The following is a 25,135-nucleotide window of genomic DNA, read 5'->3' on the forward strand; positions in this document are numbered from 1 at the left end:
GTTGGGACATCTTCTGGATATATGCCCAGGAGAGGTATTGCTGGATCCTCCGGTAGTACGATTTGTCCAATTTTCTGAGGAACTGCCAGACTAATTTCCAGAGTGGTTGTGCAAGCTTGCAATCCCACCAACAATGGAGCAGTGTTCCTCTTTCTCCACATCGTTGCCAGCATCTGCTGTCACCTGAATTTTTGATCTTAGCCATTCTGACTGGTGTGAGATGGAAGCTCAGGGTTGTTTTGATTTGCATTTCTCTAATGATTAAGGATGTTGAACATTTTTTCAGGTGTTTCTCAGCCATTTGGTATTCCTCAGGTGAGAATTCTTTGTTTAGATCTGAGCCCCATTTTTAATGGTGTTATTTGATTTTCTGGAGTCCACCTTCTTGAGTTCTTTATATATATTGGATATTAGTCCCCTATATGATTTAAGATAGGTAAAGATCCTTTCCCAATCTGTTGGTGGCCTTTTTGTCTTATTGATGGTGTCTTTTGCCATGCAGAAGCTTTCAAGTTTCATGAGGTCCCATTTGTCAATCCTCGATCTCACAGCACAAGCCATTGTTGTTCTATTCAGGAATTTTTCCCCTGTGCCCATATCTTCGAGGCTTTTCCCCACTTTCTCCTCTATAAGTTTCAGTGTCTCTGGTTTTATGTGAAGTTCCTTGATCCACTTAGATTTGACCTTAGTACAAGGAGATAGGAATGGATCGATTTGCATTCTTCTACATGATAACAACCAGTTGTGCCAGCACCATTTGTTGAAAATTCTGTCTTTCTTCGACTGAATGGTTTTAGCTCCTTGTCGAAGATCAAGTGACCGTAGGTGTGTGGGTTCATTTCTGGGTCTTCAATTCTATTCCATTGGTCTACTTGTCTGTCACTATACCAGTACCATGCAGTTTTTATCACAATTGTTCTGTAGGAAAGCTTTAGGTCAGGCATGGTGATTCCACCAGAGGTACTCTCTGCAGGCAAGCTCTCCTCTTGCAGGGAAGGTGCCCAAATATCTGGTGTTCGAACCTGCCTCCTGGAAGAAGTTGTGTTCCCCTCACCAGAGGTGTTCAGATCCCGTGGAGGGTCCTGTGAGGAACTTGGGGGTGTCCAGAAACTCAGCGCACAAGGGAAGACTGGTGCTGGAGTGGACAAGAAGGGACTTGTGCCCCAAATCAGGCCTGGTTATCTGCTTCCCTAGTTAATGCAGTCTCAGGTCCCGAACAATTGGATTGGAGCAGACGCTGTGTTCCACTCACCAGAGGTCTTAGGATCCCATGGGGGATCATGTGTGGGTCCTTGCGGGTGTCCGGAGACTCCATGGGCCATGAAAACGAGCTGCAGTGGACTGGAAGGTGGTCAGATGTCTGGAGCCTGAAAAGGGCGCTGCCTCAGAAGCTCTGTGGCTCCCACCTGTCCCAGAAGCTATCAGCTTCTGTGTGCACACTCTCACCTGTGCAGACTAGATTGGCAGAGTCCCAGGACCAAGATGGCTCCCGCCGTTCCTGAGGCAAAAGACTTCTGGGCCGGGTGGACACCTCTCCTCTGGCCGGAGAGGTGGGCGGATGTCTGGAGCCCCAAAAAGGGCGCTGCCTCAGAAGCTCTGTGGCTCCTGCCTGTCCCAGAAGCTGTCAGCTTCTGTGTGCACACTCTCACCTGTGCAGACTACTTTTCGGCAGAGTCCCGGAACCCGAGAATGAAGATTTTCAACTTAAAGGGCCAGCAAATATCTTCAACAATCAAAATTATAGAAGAAAACTTCCCAAACCTAAAGAAAGACATGCCCATGAACATACAAGAAGCCTACAAAACTCCAAATAGACAGGACCAGAAAAGAAATTCCTCCCAAAACAAAATAATCAGAACAACAAATGCACTAAATAAAAGTAGAATATTAAAAGCAGTAAGGGAAAAAGATCAAGTAACATATAAAGGCAGGCCTATTAGAATTACTCCAGACTTCTCACCAGAGAATATGAAAGCCAGAAGATCCTGGACAGAGGTAATAAAGACACTAAGAGAAGACAAATGACAGCCCAGGCGACTAAACCCAGGAAAACTCTCAATTACCATAGATGGAGAAACCAAATTATTCCATGACAAAACCAAATTCACACATTATCTTTCCACGAATCCACCCCTTCAAAGGATAGTAACAGAAAAAATCCAATACAAGGACGGAAACAACGCCCTAGAAAAATCAAGAAAGTAATCCTTCAACAAACCTAGAAGAAGACAGCCACAAGATCAGAATGCCAACTCTAACAACAACAAAAAAATAGGAAGCAACAACTACTTTTCCTTGATATTTCTTAATAGCAATGGACTCAATTCCCCAATAAAAAGACATAGACTAACAGACTGGCTACACAAACAGAACCCAACATTTTGCTGCTGAAAGAAAACCCATCTCAGGTTTAGTGCAGAGTTCTACCAGACCTTCAAAGAAGATCTAATTCCAGTTCTGCACAAACTATTCCACAAAATAGAAGTAGAAAGAACTCTACCCAACTCATTCTATGAAGCCACAATTACTCTGATACCTAAACCACAGAAAGATCCAACAAAGATAGAGAACTTCAGACCAATTTCCCTTATGAATTTAGATGCAAAAATCCTCAATAAAATTCTCGCCAATCGAATCCAAGAACACATTAAAGCAATCATCCATCCTGACCAAGTAGGTTTTATTCCAGGGATGTAGGGATGGTTTAATATACGGAAATCCATCAACGTAATCCATTATATAAACAAACTCAAAGACAAAAACTGAACAAAGAATTCTCACCTGAGGAATACCAAATGGCAGAGAATCACCTGAAAAAATGTTCAACATCCTTAATTATCAGGGAAATACAAATCAAAACAACCCTTAGATTCCACCTCACACCACTCAGAATGGCTAAGATGAAAAATTCAGGTGACAGCAGATGCTGGCAAGGATGTGGAGAAAGAGGAACAATCCTCCATTGTTCGTTGGATTGCAAGCTTGTACAACCACTCTGGAAATCAGTCTGGCAGTTCCTCAGAAAATTGGACAAATTGTACTACCGGATGATCCAGCTACGCAGAGTAATCTCTGAGGGCCAAACCATCTTTTTACTTCCTCTGGGCATTTTGGAAAGTATTTTGAAAAGGATTTTTTTCTCTTGACTTCAAATTCAACACAATTAATACAGGTATGAAGGTATGTCTTTATTTTTTCCAGTTTTTAAAAGGAAAATTTATTTAACCAGTTTCAGTATAATTCATCTAAATGGAATTCACAATACAAGGTAAGATTTATATCAAAGCCCCAGAATTCCATACAACTAACATGACAAAACTCTTTTTTGTCTTTTTCTTATTAGATATTTATTTACATTTAAATATTATCCCCTTTCCTTGTTTCCCTCTCAAGCCTCCCTTCCCCTCTCCCCCTGCTCACCATTCTACCCACAACCACTTCCTGGCCCTGGTGTTCCCTTACACTGGGGCATAGAGCCTTTACAGGACCAAGGGCCTCTCGTCCCATTGATAACCAACTAGGCCATCCTCTGCTACATAAGTGGCTGGAGTTATGAGTCCCTCCATGTGTACTCTTTGGTTGGTGATGTAGTTCCTGGGAGCTCTGGGAATACTGATTAGTTCATATTGTTGTTCCTCCTATGGGGATGCAAACCCGTTCAGGTCTCTAAATCTTTCATTGGGGACCCTGTGCTCAGTCCAATGGTAGGCTATGAGGATCCACCTCTGCATTTGTCAGGCACTGGTGGAGTCTCTTTGGAGACAGCTAAAACAGGATTCTGTCAGCAAGTACTTGTTGGCATCCACAAAAGTTCTGAGTTTGGTGACTGCATATGTAATGGGTCTTCAGGTGGGGCAGTCTCTGGATGGTCATTCCTTCAGTCTCTGCTCCACACTTTGTCTCTGTAACTCCTTCCATGGGTATTTTGTTCCCCCTTCTAAGAAAGATCCAAGAATCCACACGTTGGTCTTCTTTCTTTCTTCTTGAGTTTCACTTCATGTGGTTTGTGGATTGTATCTTGGGTACTGCAAGCTTCTGGGCTAATATCCACTTATCAGTGAGTGCATACCATGTATGTTCTTTCGTGATTGGGTTACCTCACTCAGGAGGATATTTTATAGTTCCATCCATTTGCCTAATCTTTTCCCAACTTCATTGATTTTAATATCTGAGTAGTACTCCATTGTGTGAATGTACCACATTTTCTGTATCCAGTCCTCTGCATTTGCTGCTACCTGAGGGTTTTTTTTTTTTTCCATTCTGACTGGTGTGAGGTGGAATCTCAGGGTTGTTTTGATTTGCAATTCCCTGATGATTAAGGATGTTGAACATTTTTTCAGGTGCTTCTCAGCCATTCAGTTTTCCTCAGTTGAGAATTCTTTGAAATGTAAATGAAGAAAACATCTAATAAAAAAAGGGGGAGGAAATCCCCATAAATACATACACAGACAATACACATAAAAAAATTCTAAAATATTTCGTTGTTCACAGAAGTAATTAGCACAAGTGTGATTTTGAGTTTCATCACACTGACAGGTATAACCTCTCCAGATACTTATCTGTGTGCTCTGCTGCCTTTGGAATTTTCTGGCAGCAAAAAGTGTTAAATGCTTGACTTTTATCTTCTCAGAAAATAGTTTTGTGACTGAGGAAGCCACTGACAGCCAGAGTGACAACTTTGCCTCCACATTGTTCTGATACCTCTTGTCTCCTGTCTTACTGGCAGGTGTTTCTGATGACGGTAAACACAATTTTACCACTTCCTAGAGTGAAGACATTGTCAAGACCTTTCAGGAGAAGATGTCCAGTGTGGATCCTGGTATCCTCCGTGGTCCTGAGACTTTAAACCTCCTAAGGCTCCTGAGCGTGAGCTGCTTTTTCCTCTTTATTCTTGATGTAGTGAGCAGCTCACACTTCTTGAGAGAGCATGAAGTGATGTTCAATGATTGACTATCATCTGAGTGGAGTCCAAGATAGCAAAGCACATGTTTCCTAACTAAAATGGAATGACGTGCAATATGTGAAAAATTAACAAACATTTCTTCTTTGAAAACATTTAGTCCTAACAATACATTCTCATTTGTTTAGATAGAGAAATAGAGAGAGAGATTCTGTTCTTAGCTGAGGCTTAAAGTGTTACATTAGAAGAAACAGAGATTAACACTTTGATTAGGTCTTTATAACACATTAACCTGTTCAGGGAAAGTGGGTTTCATCTGTTTTAGAGCAGCCTGCAGCAGAGTGCAGTTATGTACAACAGAACAGAGGGTGGCAAATAACTCACTTACTGTCAGTCATATTCCAACCAGAAATCATTTCACATCAACAAATGATTATAACCTTACTTTTTAAAAATTACAACAGTGAGAACCACACCTGATTCATAAAAGATGTTAAATACATATTTATTAAATGAAGTAATTAATGGTATTAGTAAAGCTGTCTTTTGAGTTTGGAATTTTTAGCAACTCTGGCTTTTAACAGTTGAAGAGCACAGAACAAGGATTCTTAGGGTCTCTGAAGATCAACAGTAAAGGAGATATTGTGGGGAAGCCTGCAACAAAAACTTCACTGCAATGCCTCACAAAGAGATAAGAATCTACAAAAAACATGTGAAAGATGGTACAAATAAAATTTAGAAGATAAAAGCTAACAAATGTGATCACCAGCATCAGGATAGTATGGGTTGCTTTGGTCTCAGCTTGGCCTCTGGGGTCCTGATTGGGAGTGAGGATGTGCTGCATTCGCTGGTGATGTCTATGGAGGAGAAGTACCATGGAGACACTGGTGCAGACCATGATGCTCATGAACGTGGCATCATGGGCAAATCTCAAAAAGATTATGCCTACACTGAATCCAGAAGTGGAACAGAACAACTTGCTTTTAGAGTCATTATTATTGTCTGTTATCTGTGGACCAGTGAGCTTAATTGGAATGTAGATATTATTTAAGACACTGAAGAGCCAACAACTGTAACAAGAATACCTTGCCAAATTTGGGACACTTGCTCTGAGTATGAGTTTACCTCTATTAACAGGAACAAGAGTGACAAACTGATGGATACTCAGGACACAGGTGGAACACAAGTTTGTGCTTCTTGCAACTAGGCGAATAAAGAATTCCAATTTACATTTGAGGTCAGTTGGAGGATTTTTTGGAGCAAAAGCCATCATGTTGTTTTGAAATGTAGTGATGAAGAGAATCAGGACATTGGCCACAGCTATGTGGCTTAATATCACCTGTCTGGGACTCTTTTGAGAACCAGTCAAGACTGGATAGAAATTATGGACAAACAGAAAGACATTGGCCACAGTCCCAACACCAAACTGACAGAGCAAGAGGATCTGAAGAGCCACTTCTTCAGTGTTTTTCAGGAATTTTTCATGAGCAGACATTGAGAGAGCTTTACCTGACCCTGGAGTAATGATAAGGTTGAACAGAATCTTCACGATTCTGTTCTATTGTCCAAGCTTACTAATTAATTTGTGACAATTTCTTTTCTTGATCAGTGAGACACTACTCTATCACACTATAGGGGAATTGTCTGGAATACAATGCATGGACAGTAAAGCAGAATAAAATGTTATATTTATTGAATTACTCCTGCCTTGAGATAGATATTGTAGTGATGCTACATCTTCATGGTCACACTGGTCAATAACCTACACAATAACACACATTTTAACTCAGCACAGACTTTGCAAATGAATACAGACAGAAAAGAGGCTAGTATAATTATGTGATTCCATCATCAGAATTCAATACAATTGGGAGGGAGGGAAGACTGCAAAGGCATCTTAATCAATAAAATCACTTAATCAGTAACAAGCTAGAGATTCCATCATTAGGTTTTGTCATCAGAATTCAATATAGTTAGGAGGGAGAAGATGCTTCAAATGGAATGCATCTTAATCAATAAAATAACTTAATCAATAAAAAGAAAAGAAAAGAGCAATACACCATAAAAAGAATACACTTTCCTCATGTTATAGTAACATTTTAAAAACAATGAATATGTTAATAAGACATATGATTATATATAATAATCAATAACGTTTGTAGCTTAATTCAGATGTAGAAAATTAAGTTGTTGGCTTTTGAGGAATTTTTATACTACTCATCCACACAATAAAATACCAAATATTTTTAATATATCCACCTATGTTTTGATCAGGCAGGTGAATATAGGTTAACATATACATCTCCCATATAAAAAACCCACTTGCTAACAAGATTCATTTATTCATATTTTCCCAATCTTAAGTTTTCTTTTACAAAGTCAGGTTCCAGAGTCTTAGCTGCATCATCTCTACCTTCCCTCAAAAATTATTAACACAATCACTATTATTCCATTTGCAAGCCACTGCTTAGTCTGCCTTTTACTTATTTATAGGTTTCTTTTCTTTATTAGATATTGTCTTCATTTACATTTCAAATGCTATCCTGAAAGTCTCCTATACCCTCCCCCTGCCCTGCTCCCCAACCCACCCACTCCTGCTTTCTGGCCCCAGAATTCCCCTGTACTGGGATATATGATCTTTGCAAGACCAAGGGCCTCTCCTCCCATTGATGGACAACTAGGCCATCCTCTCTACATATGCAACTAGAGACATGGTTCTGGGGGTACCTATTATATGGAACACAGGGCCTCTAATGAAGGAGCTAGAGAAAGTAACCAAGGAGCTAAAGGGGTCTGCAACCCTATAAGGGAATCAACAATATTTATATGTTTCTAAAAGAACATGGGATGTCCATCTACCATATAAAATTCAAAGTGCCACATACAGATGTTATGTTGAATGCTGTTTTCTGCTGAGTACAAATTCAGAAAACAGACATATCTGTGAGATGAAAGCAAAATATCAACCCATTTGAGTTAAGCTGCAGTCTTCAAATGGAAATAATGATTCATTTTAGCTTTAGAATACAATGTACACTGAAGAAGGGAGAGGAGAATTTTAAGAAGTCTATGGTTGCAAAAATCCAACCTCTGAGCCAGAGTCAGGATGAAGATGCTCATCTGAAGGCCAGCTTAGGAACACAACTCCTATAGAAGCATATATTGTAGTACCTGTTACATTGAGGAAGTTCTCTGTGTGACACCTTGCTTGAGAAAGAATGCAAAGAAAATCTGAATGATTTCTTATTCTCCATTTGATGCTGTGACGATAACCCAACAAAGTTCAGATTTCTAATCTTATAAAATAGTAGGGTACTTGGACATGACATCCTTCAGAGAGTTTATTATTTCATTATCTGTGGTGTCAGTGCATTTTTCTCTCTGGAGACTTTGGGACACCTCCAATGAAGGAAAATAATTTATCCCCAGAGCAAATCTCTACTTTTACTCTCTAATACTTACTGATGATGTATAGGAGTTTGTTAGATGTTAATGTGTACCTGAACAGAAGTTATAAATGAGTTTTTATGTTTCCTTTGGGAGAATTTAAGTTCCGAAGTTATCCTGTAGTCAGATGTGAATTGGGGCACTCCAAGGTAGAACAAGGGACTCATTATGTGAGTTTCTATAGAGTACTTTCTTCCTTACTATTTCTCCCTTGGAAAATTATGCTGACACCAAGTCCTTCCAGAAAACTGGCAATGTGTCAGTCAGATTCTGTAATTTCTCAGGAAGTTGCTTCATTCCAACTTTTCCTAATTTGTCCCAGGACACATAGTTCTGACAAATTTATTAACTGAACCTGGTCTTTCCCACCTGAATCCTGTGTTTATTCCCATATCCACTTGTTTGCAGGTAGATCATGACTTGTTTTCTGATATACTCATGAATCCCTATTAGAAACCTAATATACTTTGCTAGTATCAAGAGAATCTGCTTTGTAAGGAAGGAATCATGGATAAACAAGCAAGCTATGGATTGAGCAATCCTTAAGAAATAAAAAGATTCAACCACACTCATTTATGCTCTAGGCATAATAGGAAATAGGGACTTAATTTTGATTGTCAATGATGAAAAGTAAAAACTGAGGTTATAAATATAAGAATTGTATGTTCTCTTCCTTTATTGATATCTACACCTGCAGCAAGATCGTCTTAGGCACAGTCAATGTACATATACTAGAATGTATGAGAACAAGATATCATTACACAACATTTTTACCAATGAAAATATCCACATTTAGAAGGGATATATGTGGAAATAACTTGTCATTTATTGCTCAGATACCATATGTTGTCTGGGACAAGCATACATCCATGATTTCTACAGTGAAATTTATGTTGTCCAATTGACAAGTAAATATGGGTTATTAGTCTATATATATATATATATATATATATATATATATATATATATATATATATATGAATAGCCTTAAAAGTCAGGAATTTGTAAGAGACATGGCATGTTGAAAAAATAGGAGACAATACAGAGTTATAAAGGATTAAAATGTGATAAGGGAAAATCAAGAATTAAATTTATGTGTATGTGCAGGATGGAAAGTAGATGAGAAAATATGAAGAGGAATAACTAACACTAAGTGTATTTTGAAAAACTGTACAGAAACATACTGATATTGAGGCATCCTGTAATACATTCACTTGCATATTTCAAAGGAGCTTTAATAAATCAGCACTATACTAGTTGGACAGTTCTCCAAGTAGATATCTCATGTTGGATAATGTAAAACTCTATTCCAGTTATGGTGACTTCTTTTTATAGCTGCTTGGCAATCAACTCCCAAAGCACTATCAACCCCACCCCCAAACATCACAGGCTTTTACCAATAGTGCTGGTAATTCTCTAAACCTAGGTGGATGAAGACACCATGTCATGTACTAGACACACAGAACATGCAGAAATCAAAGTGGAACTTACTTTGAAGATGTGTATGCTACCCATGTGACATAAGAAAGGAGGTTGAAAAAGTCACATGGAAAACTTTCTTAAAAGGTGACACATACAGTACTGGAGGAGAAAAGTAGTCAGCGATACCATGATACCATGCTCCTGTGAAACTTGCAAGGTACAGCAATTACTGGTCCATGGATTCAAGAGTGACATAGATGTTATGGGGGAAAACCAGCTACTTTCTTATTCATCCTAAGGTTCTGCCATTGAGCTCGAACTCATAAATGGCACTGTTTATATTGTTTTTGGGCAGACAGCTCCTAGCAGGGAATCCAATACTAATCCAATACTAACACTCTTCTTAATGGACAGAGAATTGAAACATTTCTTGATGAGTTATTCCTACACCTGTAGATCAGTGCATCTCTTACCCCTCATCATAGAAGCTTCTTGTATGTTCATTAACACAGGAACTCTCAGCTGGTCACTGTGCAGTGATATGAGTTTTGTATGCCCACTAAGCACTAGAATGTGCATATCATACCTCTCCCAGCACAGATTAATTCTCCATAGAATTTGTGGAGAGCCCGAGGTAGTTGATAATGTCAATGAAACAATGTTTTCTGGATACAACAGGGGAGGAACAGAAATATGAACCCACAGGGATTGCAGCCAAATTCACAAGACCTGTGCAAGATTAAGCCCAACTATTATTGTTAGCTCTTTGTCGAAAGGATAGAAGATAGACTTTTCTGGGAAGACTAACCTGAATTGGGAAAATGCTTTCCTCAATTTACCTGTAGTCAAGTCTGTAGTGCATTTCTTTTTTTTATTAGATATTTTCTTCATTTGCATTTCAAATGCTATCCCCTTTCCTAGTTTCCTCTCTGAAAGTCCCCTATACCCTCCCCCGGACACTGCTCCCCAACCTATCCACTCCCGTTTCCTGGCCCTGGCATTCCCCTGTACTGGGGCGTATAATCTCCGAAAGACCAAGGGCCTCTCCTCCCATTGATGGCCGACTAGGCCATCCTCTGCTACACATGCAGCTTGAGACACGAGCTCTGGAGGGTACTGGTTAGTTCATATTGTTGTTCCTCCTATAGGGTTGCAGACCCCTTTAGCTCCTTGGGTACTTTCTCTAGCTCCTTCATTAGGGGCCCATTCAATAGATGACTGTGAGCATCCACTTCTGTATTTGCAATGCATTGGCATGGCCTCACAAGAGAGAGCTATATCAGGGTCCTGTCAGAAAAATCTTTTTGGCATATGCAATAGTGTCTACATTTGGTGGCTGATTATGATATGGATCCCCGAGTGGAGCAGTCTCTGTATGGTATTTCCTTCCATCTCAGCTCTGAAATTTGTCTCTGTAACACCTTCCATGGGTATTTTGCTCCCCATTATAAGAAGGACTGAAGTATCTGCACTTTGGTCTTCCTTCTTCTTGAGTTTTATGTGTTTTGCAAATTGTATCTTGCGTAGTCTAAGTTTCTGGGATAATATCCGCTTATCAGTGAGTGCATGTCTGGTGTGTTCTTTTGTGATTGGGTTACCTCACTCAGGATGATATCCTCCAGATGCATCCATTTGCCTAAGAATTTCATGAATTCATTGTTTTTAGTAGCTGAGTAGTACTGCATTGTGTAAATGTACCACATTTTCTGTATCCATTCCTCTTTTGAGGGACATCTGGGTTCTTTCCACCTTCTGGTTATTATAAATAAGGCTGCTATGAACATAGTGGAGCATGTGTCCTTATTACGAGTTGGAACATCTTCTGGGTATATGCCCAAGAGAGGAATTGCTGGATCTTCCAGTAGTACTGTGTAATTTTCTGAGGAACCACCAAACTGATTTCCAGAGTGGTTGAAATAGTCTGCAATACCACCAAAAATGGAGGAGTGTTCCTCTTTCTCCACATCCTCGCCAGCATCTGCTGTCACCTGAACTTTTGATCTTGGCCATTCTGACTGGTGTAAGGTGGAATCTCAGGGTTGTTTTGATTTGCATTTCCCTGATGATTAAGGATGTTGAGCATTTTTTCAGGTGCTTCTCAGCTCTTCGGTATTCCTCAGTTGAGAATTCTTTGTTTATCTCTGTACCCCATTTTAAATAGGGTTATTTGATTTTTCGGAGTTCATCTTCTTGAGTTATTTAAATATATTGGATATTAGTTCCCTATCTGATTTAGGATTGGTAACGATCCTTTCTTGGTGGCCTTTTTGTCTTAATGACAGTGTCATTTGCCTTACAGAAGATTTTCATTTTTATGAGGTTCCATTTGTTAATTCTCGATCTTACAGCACAAGCCATTGATGTTCAGGATTTTTCCTCCTTTGACCATATCTTCCAGGCTTTCCCCCAGTTTCTCCTCTATAAGTTTCAGTGTCTCTGGTTTTATGCAGAGTTCCTTGATCCACTTAGACGTGATCTTAGTACAAAGAGATAAGAATGGATGAATTCACATTCTTCTACATGATAACTGCCAGTCGTGTCAGCACCAGTTGTTAAAAATGCTGTCTTTTTTTTTCTACTGGATGGTTTTAGCTTTCTTGTCAAAGATCAAGTGACCATAGGTGTGTGGGTTCATTTCTGGGTCTTCAATTCTATTCCATTGGTCTACCTGTCTGTCGCTATACCCGTACCATGCAGTTTTTATTACAATTGCTCTGTAGTAAAGCTTTAGGTCAGGCATGGTGATTACACCAGAGGTTCTTTTATCATTGAAAAGAGTTTTTGCTCTCCTCGGTTTTTTGTTATTCCAGATGAATTTGCAAATTGCCCTATCTAATTTGTTGAAGAATTGAGTTGGAATTTTGATGGGGATTGTGTTGAATCTGAAGATTGCTTATGGCAAGATAGCCATTTTACTATATTGATCCTGCCAATCCATGAGCATGGGAGATCTTTCCATCTTCTGAGATCTTTAATTTCTTTCTTCAAAGACTTGAAGTTTTTATCATACAGATCTTTCACTTCCTTAGTTATAGTCACACCAAGGTATTTTATATTATTTTTGACTATTGTGAAGGGTGTTGTTTCCCTAATTTCTTTCTCAGCCTGTTTATCCTTTGGGTACAGAAAGGCCATTGACTTGTTTGAGTTAATTTTATATCCAGCTACTTCACTGAAGCTGTTTATCAGGTTTAGGGGTTCTCTTGTGGAATTTTTAGGGTCACCTATATATACTGTCATATTATCTGCAGATAATGATATTTTGACTTCTTCCTTTCCAATTTGTATCCACTTTGATCTCCTTTTGTTGTCTAATTGATCTGGCTAGGACTTCAAGTATTATATTGAATATGTAGGGAGAAAGTGGGCAGCCTTGTCTAGTCCCTGATTTTAGTGGATTGCTTCCAGCTTCTCTCCATTTAGTTTGTTTGGCTACCTGTTTGCTTTATATTGCTTTTATTATGTTTAGGTATGGGTCTTGGATTCCTGATCTTTCTAAGACTTTTATCATGAAGGGGTGTTGGATTTTGTCAAATGCTTTCTCAGCATCTAATGAGATGATCATGTGGTTTTTGTCTTTGAGTTTGTTTATACAGTGGATTATTTTGAAGGATTTTTATTATACTAAACCATCCCTGCAACCCTGGCATAAAGCCTACTTGATCATGATGGATGATTGTTTTGATGTGTTCTTGGATTTGGTCAGAGAGAATTTTATTGACTATTTTTGCATCAATATTAATAAGGGAAATTGGTCTGAAGTTCTCTATCTTTGCTGGGTCTTTATGTCATTTAGGTATCAGAGTAATTGTGGCTTCATAGATTGAATTGGGTAGAGTATCTTCTGTTTCTATTTTGTGGAATAGTTTGAGAAGAACTGGAATTAGATCTTCTTTGAAGGTCTGATAGAACTCTGCACTAAACCCATCTGGTCCTGGGCTTTTTTTGGTTGGGGGACTATTAATGACTGCTTCTATTTCTTTAGGGGATATGAGACTGTTTCAGTCATTAATCTGATCCTGATTTAACTTTGGTACCTGGTATCTGTCTAGAAATTTGTCCGTTTCATCCAGGTTTTCCAGTTTTGTTGAATATAGCCCCTTTTTTTAGTAGGATCTGATGAAGTTTTGGATTTCCTCAGGTTCTTTTGTTATGTCTCCCTTTTGATTTCTGATTTTCTTAATTAGGATACTGTCCCTGTGCCCTCTAGTGAGTCTGGCTAAGGGTTTATCTATCTTGTTGATTTTCTCAAAAAAACAGCTCCTGGTTTGGTTGATTATTTGTATAGTTCTTTTTGTTTTCACTTGGTTCATCTCAGCCCCGAGTTTGATTATTTCCTGCTGTCTACTCCTCTTGGGTGAATTTGCTTCCTTTTGTTCTAGATCTTTTAGGTGTGCTGTCAAGCTGCTATTGTATGCTCTCTCCATTTTTTTTTTTTAGAGGCACTCAGAGCTATGAGTTTTCCTCTTAGGACTGCTTTCATTGTGTCCCATAAGTTTGGGTATGTTGTGGCTTCATTTTCAATAAACTCTAAAAAGTCTTTAATTTCTTTCTTCATTTCTTCCTTGACTAAGTTATCAGTGAGTAGAGTGTTGTTTAGCTTACACATGAATGTTGACTTTCTAGTATTTATATTGTTATTGATGATCAGCATAAGTCCAAAGTGATTTGATAGGATGCATGTATTCCATGACAAAATCAAATTCACACAATATCTTTTCATGAATCCAGCCCTTTTAAGGATAATAAAGGGAAAACTCCAACACAAGAACGGAAACTACTGCCTAGAAAAAGCAAGAAAGTAATCCTTCAACAAACCTGAAAGATCTATTTTTGTATCTTTTGAGGCCTGTTTTGTGACCAATTATATAGTCAATTTTGGAGAAGGTTCCATAAGCTTCTGAGAAGAAGGTATATCCTTTTTTTAAGGATAAAATGTTTTGTAGATATCTGTTAATCCATTTGGTTCATAAATTCTGTTAGTTTAAGTGTGTCTCTGTTTAGGTTCTGTTTCCAGGTCCTGTTCATTAATGAGAGTGGTGTGTTGAAGTCTCCCACTATTATTGTGTGAAGTGCAATGTGTACTTTGAGCTTTACTAAAGTTTCTTTAGTGAATGTGGCTGCCCTTGCATTTGGAGCATAGATGTTCAGAATTGAGAGTTCAACTTGATAGATTTTACCTTTTATGTGTATGAAGTGCTCCTCTTTGTCTTTTATGATTACTTTGGGTTGAAAGCCGATTTTATTTCATACTAGAATGGATATTGCAGATTGTTTCTTGGGACCATTTTGTTGGAAAATTACTTTCAAGCCTTTTAGTCTGAGGTAGTGTCTGTCTTTATCCCTGAGGTGGGCTTCCTGTATGCAGCAAAATGTTGGCTCCTGTTTATGTAGCCAGTCTGTTAGTCTATGTCTTTTTATTGGGAAATTGATTCCATTGATTTTAAGAGATATTAAGGAAAAGTAATTGTTGCTTCCTGTTATTTTTGTTGTTAGAGTTGGGTTTCTGTTCTTGTGGCAATCTTTTTTTTAGGTTAGTTGAAGGATTACTTTCTTGCTATTTCTAGGGCATAGTTTCCCTCCTTGTGTTGAAGTTTTCCATTTATTATCCTTTGAAGGGCTGGATTAATGGGAAGATATTGTGTGAATTTGATTTTGTCATGGAATACTTTGGTTTCTCGATCTATGGTAATTGAGAGTTTTGCTGGGTATACTATCCTGGGCAGGCATTTGTGTTCTTTTAGGGGCTGTATAACCTCTATCCAGGATCTTCTGGCTTTCATAGTCTCTGGTGAGAAGTCTGGTATAATTTTAATAGGTCTGCCTTTATATGCTACTTGACCTTATTCCCTTACTGCCTTTAATATTCTATCTTTATTAGTGCATTTGTTGTTCTGATTATTTTGTGTCGGGAGGAATTTCTTTTCTGGTCCTGTCTATTTGCAGTTTTTCAGGCTTCTTGTATGTTCATGGGCATCTCTTTCTTTAGGTTAGGGAAGTTTTCTTCTATAATATTTTTGAAGATATTTACTGACCCTTTAAGCTGAAAACCATTCTCATCTACACCTATAATTCTTAGGTTTGGTCTTCTCATTGTGTCCTGGATTTCCTGGATGTGTTGAGTTAGGATCTTTTTCATTTTTAATTTCCTTGATTGTTGTGTCCATGTTTTCTATGGAATCTTCTGCACCTGAGATTCTCTATTCCATCTTTTGTATTTTGTTGGTGATACTCCCATCTATGGCTCCTGTTTTCTTTCCTAGGATTTCTGTCTCCAGAGTTGTCTCCTTTTTTGTTTTCTTTATTGTTTCTACTTACAGTTTTAGATCTTGAATGGTTTTGTTTAATTCCTTCACCTGTTTGCTTGTGTTTTTCTGTAATTTTCTGAGGGATTTTTGTGTTCCTCTTTAAGGACTTCTACATGTTTATCAGTGTTTTCCTGTAACTCTTAAAGGATATTTTTGTTTCCTCTTTAAGGACTTCTACCTCTTTAGCAATGTTTTCCTATATTCCTTTAAGTGAGTTATTAATGTCCTTCCTAAAATCCTCTACTAGCATCAGGAGATATAATTTTAAATCTTAATATTGATTTTTGGGTGTGTTGGGGTATCCAGGACTCACTGTGTTGGGAGTACTAGGTTCTGATGATGCCGAGTGGTCTTGGTTTCTGTTAGTAAGATTCTTTCGTTTGCCTTTCACCATCTGGTAATCTCTGGTGTTAGATGTTCTAGATGTCTCTGGCTGGAGCTTTTTCCTCCTGTGATTTTGTTACCCTCTCTCAGCACTTCTGTGAGTCCAACTCTCTCCTGTGTCCCAGGGTCCAGAGCACTCGCTGCATGCAAGCTCTCCTCTGGCAGGGAAGGTGCACAGATGAATGCAGATCAGCTCTGCCTCCTTTGTCACAATGAAGTCCAGAAGGGACCCTGTCCAAGAAACTCTGTTGCTTCTGCATTCTGAATGCTCTCCTGTGCAGAATGGTCTCTGAGAGACCTGGGATAGAAGATGCCGATCTCGCCTGAGTCCCAGGGTCACAGCCCTCTCTGTAGGCCAACTCTCCTCTGGCAGGGAAGGTGCACAGAGGTCTGAGGATCAGCTCCACCTCCTTGCTGAGGATGAAGGCCCGACGGGATTCTGTCCAAGAAGCTCTGTTGCTTCTGCAGCCTGTGTGCTCTACTGGGCAGACTGGTCTCTCATGCATTTTTTTTTTCATAATAGTTGATATGGTAGACACTATGTCAATGGGGAAGTGCTCTGCCTGGAAGATTGTCTTGGTAGCTTTTGAAAATAGGCTGAGGAAGTCATGGAACAATCCAGTAAACCGAGCTTCTCCTCCTGTTTCAGTTGCTGAGTTCAGGTTCCTGTCCTGGGTTCCTGCCTTGGTGTCCACTGATGATTGATGTAACCTGTAAAAAAAGTGAACCCTTTCTTCCTTGGTTGCTTTATTTATGGTGCTTTTTGCAACAAATGAAATGAACTAAGACACTAACAATATCCAAACATGTTGAGACTAAGGCAGACACAAACAGACTACTCACTGGGGTGCTATTTTAAGTGATAATTGAGGATAGAGAGATTCAGTTAATAAATGATTTGATAACTGGCAGGTTACCCACATTGTGGAGAAGGTGATACTCTGAAGAGGAATGGATTTGATGGAAACAGAAGACAATACAAAGTTGGGTGGGTAGTGCTGAAAGAGTAGATGAGAAAAGAGTTTGATAAATGACTTGAATATTACCCAAAAGTTGAATGAAATTCACCAAGTTAACAAGAAGTATAGAAAATCATGCACTACCATATGCCTGTATTCCTAGTATGTGAATGGAATGGTGAAAGGTCATCTCATTTGAAGCTAGCCCCTTCTAAGTGAGTGTCCTGATTCCAGGCACATTTGCACAGCAAGGTCCTTCCTAGTAAATTTGAGAGGCAATTTACAAATTGTGTCTCTTATTCTTAGAAAAGCTTACATATTATCTACTACCTGCCTTATAGACACATCCATGATATTTCTTGTTCTACCATGTAGGTCACCTGCTGTGATCTCTGCCTGGGCTCCTTCAAATAGCAGTGATCAGGTGTAAACTACTACCAGGAGGGGAGCCAGTTCAAGAAGGGCCCAGAGCTATGTTAACTCTATGGAAGCTGCCTCAGATATCAAGGATAAAGTGAGAAGCCACCTGCACCCCAGAGCCTGAAGACAAGCAGGGGCCAGTCTAGTTTTCATTTCATTCTCCAGAAGTATGTTCAAGCAGGTTTTCAAAAGTAGAAAAGTCTGTTTGGAAAGATAGCAAACCTCTCCACAGAGATGCTCAAGGAGCTAAAACTGGGCATGTTAGAGCACTTGATAGTTGGGAGCAGGACATCAAAGTCTGCTCTGGCTAAAGAGCAAGTCATAGGCCAGCTTGTGCTACAAGAGACTGTCTCAAAGCACAAGAGAGATCAAATTTGAGGGAGAGGAGTAAGGCTAGAGGATATTCAAATATTACCAAGTGTTCTTCCAGTCCTTGAGTTCCATGATTTTGCTGACCTAAAAACCATTAAAATTTGAAAGGCTTCACAATTCCATGATCAAGCAGGAGGAATTTTCCAGACATGCAAGGAAATGTGACAAAGCTTGTTAAAAAGTGACAGGGTCTATGTGTGTGTGTGTGTGTGTGTGTGTGTGTGTGTGTGTGTGTGTGTGTGTGTTGGAAGTTTCTCTAAATGTCTAAATTGGCATCATATGCCCTGTAACTGGCATCACAAATGATTATCAGCTGCTAGGTTGGTACTGGGAATCAAACCCCAGTTCTCTACAAAAATAGCTAAAACACTTAATAGGAAGCCATCTATCTATTTTTGAACTCAGGTCCTAATACTTTTGCAGCAAGCACTTAGCCAACCAGTCCCCCGCAATTTGGTTGATATGACAAGCATAACTTCATGAAGAAAATTGAATTATTCTCACCCAGCAGCTTTCAGTTATATACAACTTCTTGCTTGAGGATGGGACTTCATGCTTACTTCTCTCCTCCAGGCTGAAATTTTTGTCTGATTTGCATGTGTGAAGGCCTTTTGCTTGCCATCATCTTTGTGAGTTCTCATGAGCAGCTCATCTATTGTATTTGGAAAATGCTATTTCCTTGAAGTCTTCAATTACCTTTATTTTTTTACAATAGTTCCAATTTCCTTCTGCATATATACATGAGCCTTTAAGGGGAGAGGAGTGATGTAGGTATCCCATTTAAGTTTGAGGATTTCAAAGTCTCTTAATTCATGCACACTGTCCAGTTGTTGATTTATGTCTTAAGTTCTATTGAGTATGAAGTGAACATTCTTTGGCAAGAGGTGACTGATACTGTAATCTATTTGTGTGGAAATAAATCCTTAAAAGTAATTTTAATGTTTTTTTTTTTATTGGCAGAATAGTACTAGGAGTTTCTCTTCTAGGGCCATGAAATATTTATCCTCAGATTTTTAGTCTCATTAGACATGCCAGACTTGTCTATGCTATCTTGTGGAGAAGGGCTTAAATCTAATAATACAAGGTGCTCCCATAACACCCATGCCACTATTGCATCATTGGGCATGTCTTACTATAGCTCACAAGCTTTGTATCTGGGTAAGACTGATGATTAATTTCTTCCTCTGCTAGTATGTATAGGACATTCCACTACTAAGAAAGCTAGACAGTGAGGTGAAACTTCTGATGGAGTACCAACTATATATCTTCATGTTTTATGATATAATTATGTGCTACTGTCTTGGTCACTATTCCATTTTGAGGAAGGGACACATGATCATGGTAAATCCTGTAAAAGAATACATTTAATTGATGGATGATTACGGTTTCAGTATTTAGTCCATTGTCATCATGGCATTGGGCATGGCAGCATACAGGGAGATATGGTGCTAGAGGAGTAGCTGAGAGTCCTGTTCTACATATGGATCCGCAGGCAGGAGGAAGTGTGAAACACTAATCTTGGGATGGGATTTAGAAATCCCAAAGCCCATTCTAAGTTATAAACTTCCACCAACAAGGCCGCATCTACTCCAACAATTCCACACCTCCTAATTCTTGCAAATAGTGCCACTTCTTAAGCATTCAAGTTTACCACAACACAGGGGCCATTCTCATTCAAACCACCACAGGTATCTTTAGCAATAAGATCTTGCTATCACATTGTGTAGGTTATCCCATGTATTGGCTATAGTATTTGTGTGTGTGTGTGTGTGTGTGTGTGTGTGTGTACTCAAAACCCTGCTGGCAAACAACCCAAAAGATGTAAGCCATTTGTTGGTGCTATGGTTTTATGTGGTAGCCTATGATGTCTCATTGGGGTTTTGCAATCCCTCAATTTGGCAATGTTACTTAAATTCCTTTTGTAAACATATATGTTGTAAGAAGCTTCAAGAGAAATAGGCTTCCACATAAATTTACAGAAGACCTTCAGTGTTACTTGTCTCTCCCCACATTCTCTCAGTTATCCTGTCCTCCTTTCACTCTTTCCATTTAATCCTCCTATCCTATTTATCCCTTTGTAACGTGATTTTTAGTTTATCCTTCCTTAGATGATCACTCTCTTCCCATGTTCCCTTCTACCTATCTTATTTCAGTATTCAAAATGAAACACACAGACATAAAGCATAAAAAACATTCATATTAAGAGAAAACATGCAATATTTTTCTTCTTGATTCTTCTGGGTTGCCAAACTCAGGATAAGTTTTTCTAGATCTATCCATATGCCTCTAAATTTCATTTTTCTCAGCAGTTGAATAACAATATAGTGTGTAAATGTATCATATTTTCATTGTCTACTCATCTATAAATAGATATCTAGGCTGTTTCCAATTTCTAGATTTGTAGATCTGCAATGGGTAGCAAGTGTCTCTGTAGTACGATTTAGTTTTTTGGGTAAGTGTCCATATGCTATAGCTAGATCTTATGGTAGATCTATTTTCAGGTTTTTGAGAGATATCTCCATTCTGCTTTCCATAGTGGCAGTACTAATTTGTACTAGTATTTACTGCCATTCATTTTAATACTCTTCAAAACTCTGACTTTGGGACAATGCATGTTCAAAGTTACTTTTTCTTTTATTTTTTTGAAAAGGAAGAGTATTGAACATTGAAAAAATTTATATTTCATTATTTCAGAACCCTGTGTTTAGGTCATGCCCCAGTTTTTATTTCAGTTATTTGTTTTTGTGGTACTCAGTGTTTTGTGTTACACACACACACACACACACACACACACACACACACACACACATGCTAGACTCAAGATCTCAGAACTGTGCGTATGCTTTGCATCTTTTTGCAACAAAAGAGGGATGCCTCATTAGAATCACAATACTGTGATCTGTGGAGTGGGTACTCTGTAGTTTTTTGGCACTAGAAGGTTTGTTGATTTCAAGGAGTTGATAGCCTTTTACCTCAATAGTATGTAGATATTTGTCCTGGATATACAGCTGTTGGAAGATTAGGTTCTGAGGTTTACTAGAGTATTGCCTCTGACCTTAGGTCATAGAAATATTATTTGTGGATTGTGATGTGTTGGTATGTGCTAGGGTCATCATAGGTGCTAGGTCCTGACCTGATTCATGTTTGAGTTTTCCATATGGTTTTGCAGAGGCTGGGGATATGTATGAGTGTCAGCAATGTTATAAAACTCTGCCTTCAGTTGTGAGTAGGTTTCCTGAAGTTATGCATCTCTCAGAGTTTCCAATACAATGAAACCAGGGCTTTGGCGTATGTAGTAGTGTTAAAGTGGAGTGGGCTACCTTCTGTGTTTTTGTCTCCCTCAATGGATGTACACTCAGTGTGGTTTTATTGAAGTAGTGTACTGGGTGCTGTTGGGTCCATTAGGGCACTAACTTTTACATTCTGAGTACACAAATGCCCTGTGTATTTCTCTCTGTGCCTCTATGGCTTAGGGTTACTAATTTCTACAATTTAGAAGTTGCAGTGAGTAATTAGTTCGGTTTTGAATTGATTTTTGCACAGAATGAGAAATGGGAATCTAGTTTCAGTCTCCTACTCACGGATTTCCAGTTTCCTTGTCATTTTTGTTGAAGATTCTCCCTTTCTTTAAACAAATGGTTTCGGTAATCATTGTCAAAAGGCAGACAACAAGGAGGTAGACAGCTCTATGCTTAAGAGTATTTATTGTTCTTGAAGAGGGTCCAGGTTTAACAAGTACCTACATAGTGATCCACAAACATATGTAACTCTCATTACAGTGCATCAGATACCTTCTTCTTTCATCTATAGGCACCATGCCTCCATGTGTTACACATACAGAGATATAGAGAAAATACATACATAAAAGTTAATACATACATTTAGGAATGAGCTAGATGGTTACATCTAGCTGTATTTATAGTTACTGGGTTCTCCTTCTTCAACCTTGGTGTCTGAATTTTTGGTGAGAGTACCATGTTGTAGTGTTTTTTGAAATTAGGTATTGCATAATTTCTAATGTGGTTTCTTTGCCTCCTGTCTTGAATTGAAATTGGGCATATTTTTTTTAACTTCTGACTTGAAGAAATATGAAATTTAAAAATTATTTATGTGACATTTCATTGGAGTTTGAGGGAGTCTTCTTTGAAATTTTACTGACTTTCATAACTTTAATTATGCCCACTTAGGCTAGAGAGATGGCTCAGTGGTTAAGAGTACTGACTGGTCTTCCAGAAGTCCTGAGTTCAATTCCCTGTAACCACTTGATGGCTCACAACCATCTGTAATGTGATCCTATGCCCTCTTCTTGTGTGCCTGAAGGGAGTGACAGTGTACTCATATAAATAAAATAAATAAATAAATCTTTTAAAAAAGATTATGTCTACACAATACTATAGTTTATCTTCCCATATAGGAAGATAAACTTCCCATCTAGGGTCCTTCTCAATTTACTTTGCCAATATTTTAAAAAATTTTTTATTTTAGAATTATTTAATCTCCCTTTTTATGTATTTATAGACATTGAAAAAGATTTCTTTTTATTTGTGTTTGTTCACAGGAATATCTATATCCATATACATGCAGAAGCACATGTGGCCTGAAGCACTCAGTGGATCCATTGAAGCTGAAGTAACAGATGTTTGTAACCTGCATGATGTAAGTGCTTGGATCTGAATATAAGTCCTCTGATAGAGTAGTAAGCAGTCTTAACCATCAAACCATCTTTTTAGTTCCTCTGTGAAGTTTGGAAGATATTATGAAAGGGGATTTTTCTTTACTTCATCCCCAACACAGTTAATACATGCATAAAGAAATGTCTTTGTTCATTGACTTTGTATGCCACTTGTGTAATTATATTCATCAGATTGTAATATTTATCAATGGAGAGGTAACAGGTCCTCCTAAGACATGGGAAAGTAATGGGACTTTCAAAACTCTGGAAGCTTATGAAACTTTAGAGCCCTAGAGCTTTAAAAAAACTTTCAAATGTTCCTTCCCAAGTTTATGGACAGAGTAAACATTTTAATGGGAAAGATGTATGCTGGTTGATCTGCTTGCACAATAAACAGGAAACTGTATAAATGTCACTTTCATTAGTCATCTCCACGTAGTGTTTGACCTTTTGATGATTTGACTGCCTGTCAACCAACCACAGTATATGCTGTCTTCAGCAGTAAGTGTTTATCATTTGCTTCAGTTGGTGACAAAGACCTCTGGTAATAGTGTTTGCACTGGAAGTTTCCGAGGGTACCCAGTCCAACATTTCATATGGAGGTTGTCATTGAGATTTTTATGTAGTCATATATGGCTTCTTAGATAAACAATATCCACTTATGTTTTAAAACATTTACAATTTTGTCAAACCCTTTAAAATTTAGCTTATAAATCATGGGTTTTAATATAATCTGTTGGTTTATATTTTTAAAAGCCAACTTTAATAAGATTTCTTAAATGCTTCAACATTCTTACAACCCAGCAACTAAAGGTGTTGGAGGAAGATGGCTAACAGACAGGGAGAAGAAGTTCTGTTTAGAAGTAGTTTCCTGTAGGCAATTCCAATCTTCATTGTCTACAGACCGATCCACTAGCAAAATACCAAGTTGAATCACTAATAACAGCTCAATCCCAAAGAAACAATGAAGCTTCACTGACTGGTATGAGTCCACCAAAGTGCCAAAAAGCAGCCAGAACATCACCAGAAGTTCTTTGTTGCTTTTCTCTGTACAACATTACAACATGTAAAGATCAGAGAAAAACACCAGGTGAAACAATGTCAGACTATCATTAGTGAAGACAAGCATTACCAAAGCCCCATGAAGACCAGCAAGGTGCATCAATGCCAGAGCCTCATCAGCATGGACCAGCAAGGAGAAGTCCAACAAGGAGAAGCAAGGGGAACTAATCCCAATGCATCATTCACTATTGGGTAATAGTTATAATGTTTGCAAACTTTATGTGTCCACTCATGCATCTGCTACAGAAAAGCCCAAATGCCCCTTAACCAGGCAGCTTTCCAAAAATCACCATGTGTTTTCAGCAAAACATGCTCTCAGGTGTCTGCAACAGCAAAACATTATCCTTCAAGATAGTTTCAAGAAAAACATGAAATTATAAAGCTGGGTGTCCAACAAAACCAGAAATTTCCACTTCAATAGCCTTTAATACAATTTTAGGTTTCATTGACACCACCACAAACCCTACCTTTACTCCATGTCCCAACCCCATCCTTGTTTATATCTCATATTCACCCATTACTTATTACACACACACACACACACACACACAGACACACACACACACACCTTAGAAACCTTTTGTAGAAGTAGGATTCCATATGGCATTTTCAAAGTCCTTTACTATTATTTCTTATAATTCCTTCTCTACTGTGCTCTCTCACCCTCCATCCCATTTCTTCATTCCTGTTTCATTATTCCCCTTTACTCCTTGATACCATCCATGGTCCATCTCTGTTTCCTTAGAATCTTTCAATTCCATAATTACTTTAAGCTTCTTGTTCTATGGGAACTCCTATTTAAATAAGTCATTTTCGGTGGGTCAGACACTGTCCTATTTCAGCCCAGGCTTCCTGTTGTGTCTGAAACTTTCACTATGAGTTCTAGAACTTGCTACATGCCTGTGGACCTTTCCAAGAGTTAGTTATGTTCCCCATCCCTGTTCCACAGCTTCTCCCAAAGCCCCTGTGAATGTAGAACTCCCCAAGTTCCCATAGGTCTTATCACATTTTAGGACTGTTTCTCACCCTGGTGCTATAGAAATATTGATCAACCTGAATACCCATAAGCCTAACACAGATCAAACCTTGTTCCCATTTTAACTTCCTAGTTATTACTGAAGCCAATTCATGGTTTGGATATCTATTCTTACTATGAAGATATGGAACAGCAAAGTAGTTTTAATTGGCA

General features: G+C 38.6%; 1 protein-coding gene across 1 annotated transcript; it reads right to left on the reverse strand.

Moving 5' to 3' along the window:
* Nucleotides 1-4,257: 4,257 nt before the first annotated feature.
* LOC147003398 (vomeronasal type-1 receptor 4-like) lies at nucleotides 4,258-7,460 on the reverse strand. The gene has a single exon (XM_085842055.1). The coding sequence runs from the start codon at nucleotides 6,393-6,395 to the stop codon at nucleotides 5,478-5,480; it is 918 nt and encodes a 305-aa protein (XP_085698181.1). The 5' UTR covers nucleotides 6,396-7,460; the 3' UTR covers nucleotides 4,258-5,477.
* Between the last annotated feature and the right edge of the window lie 17,675 nt (nucleotides 7,461-25,135).

This window comes from Mus caroli, unplaced genomic scaffold, assembly GCF_978045245.1.
Source record: "Mus caroli unplaced genomic scaffold, Mus_caroli_1 scaffold_8, whole genome shotgun sequence".
NCBI lineage: Eukaryota > Metazoa > Chordata > Mammalia > Rodentia > Muridae > Mus > Mus caroli.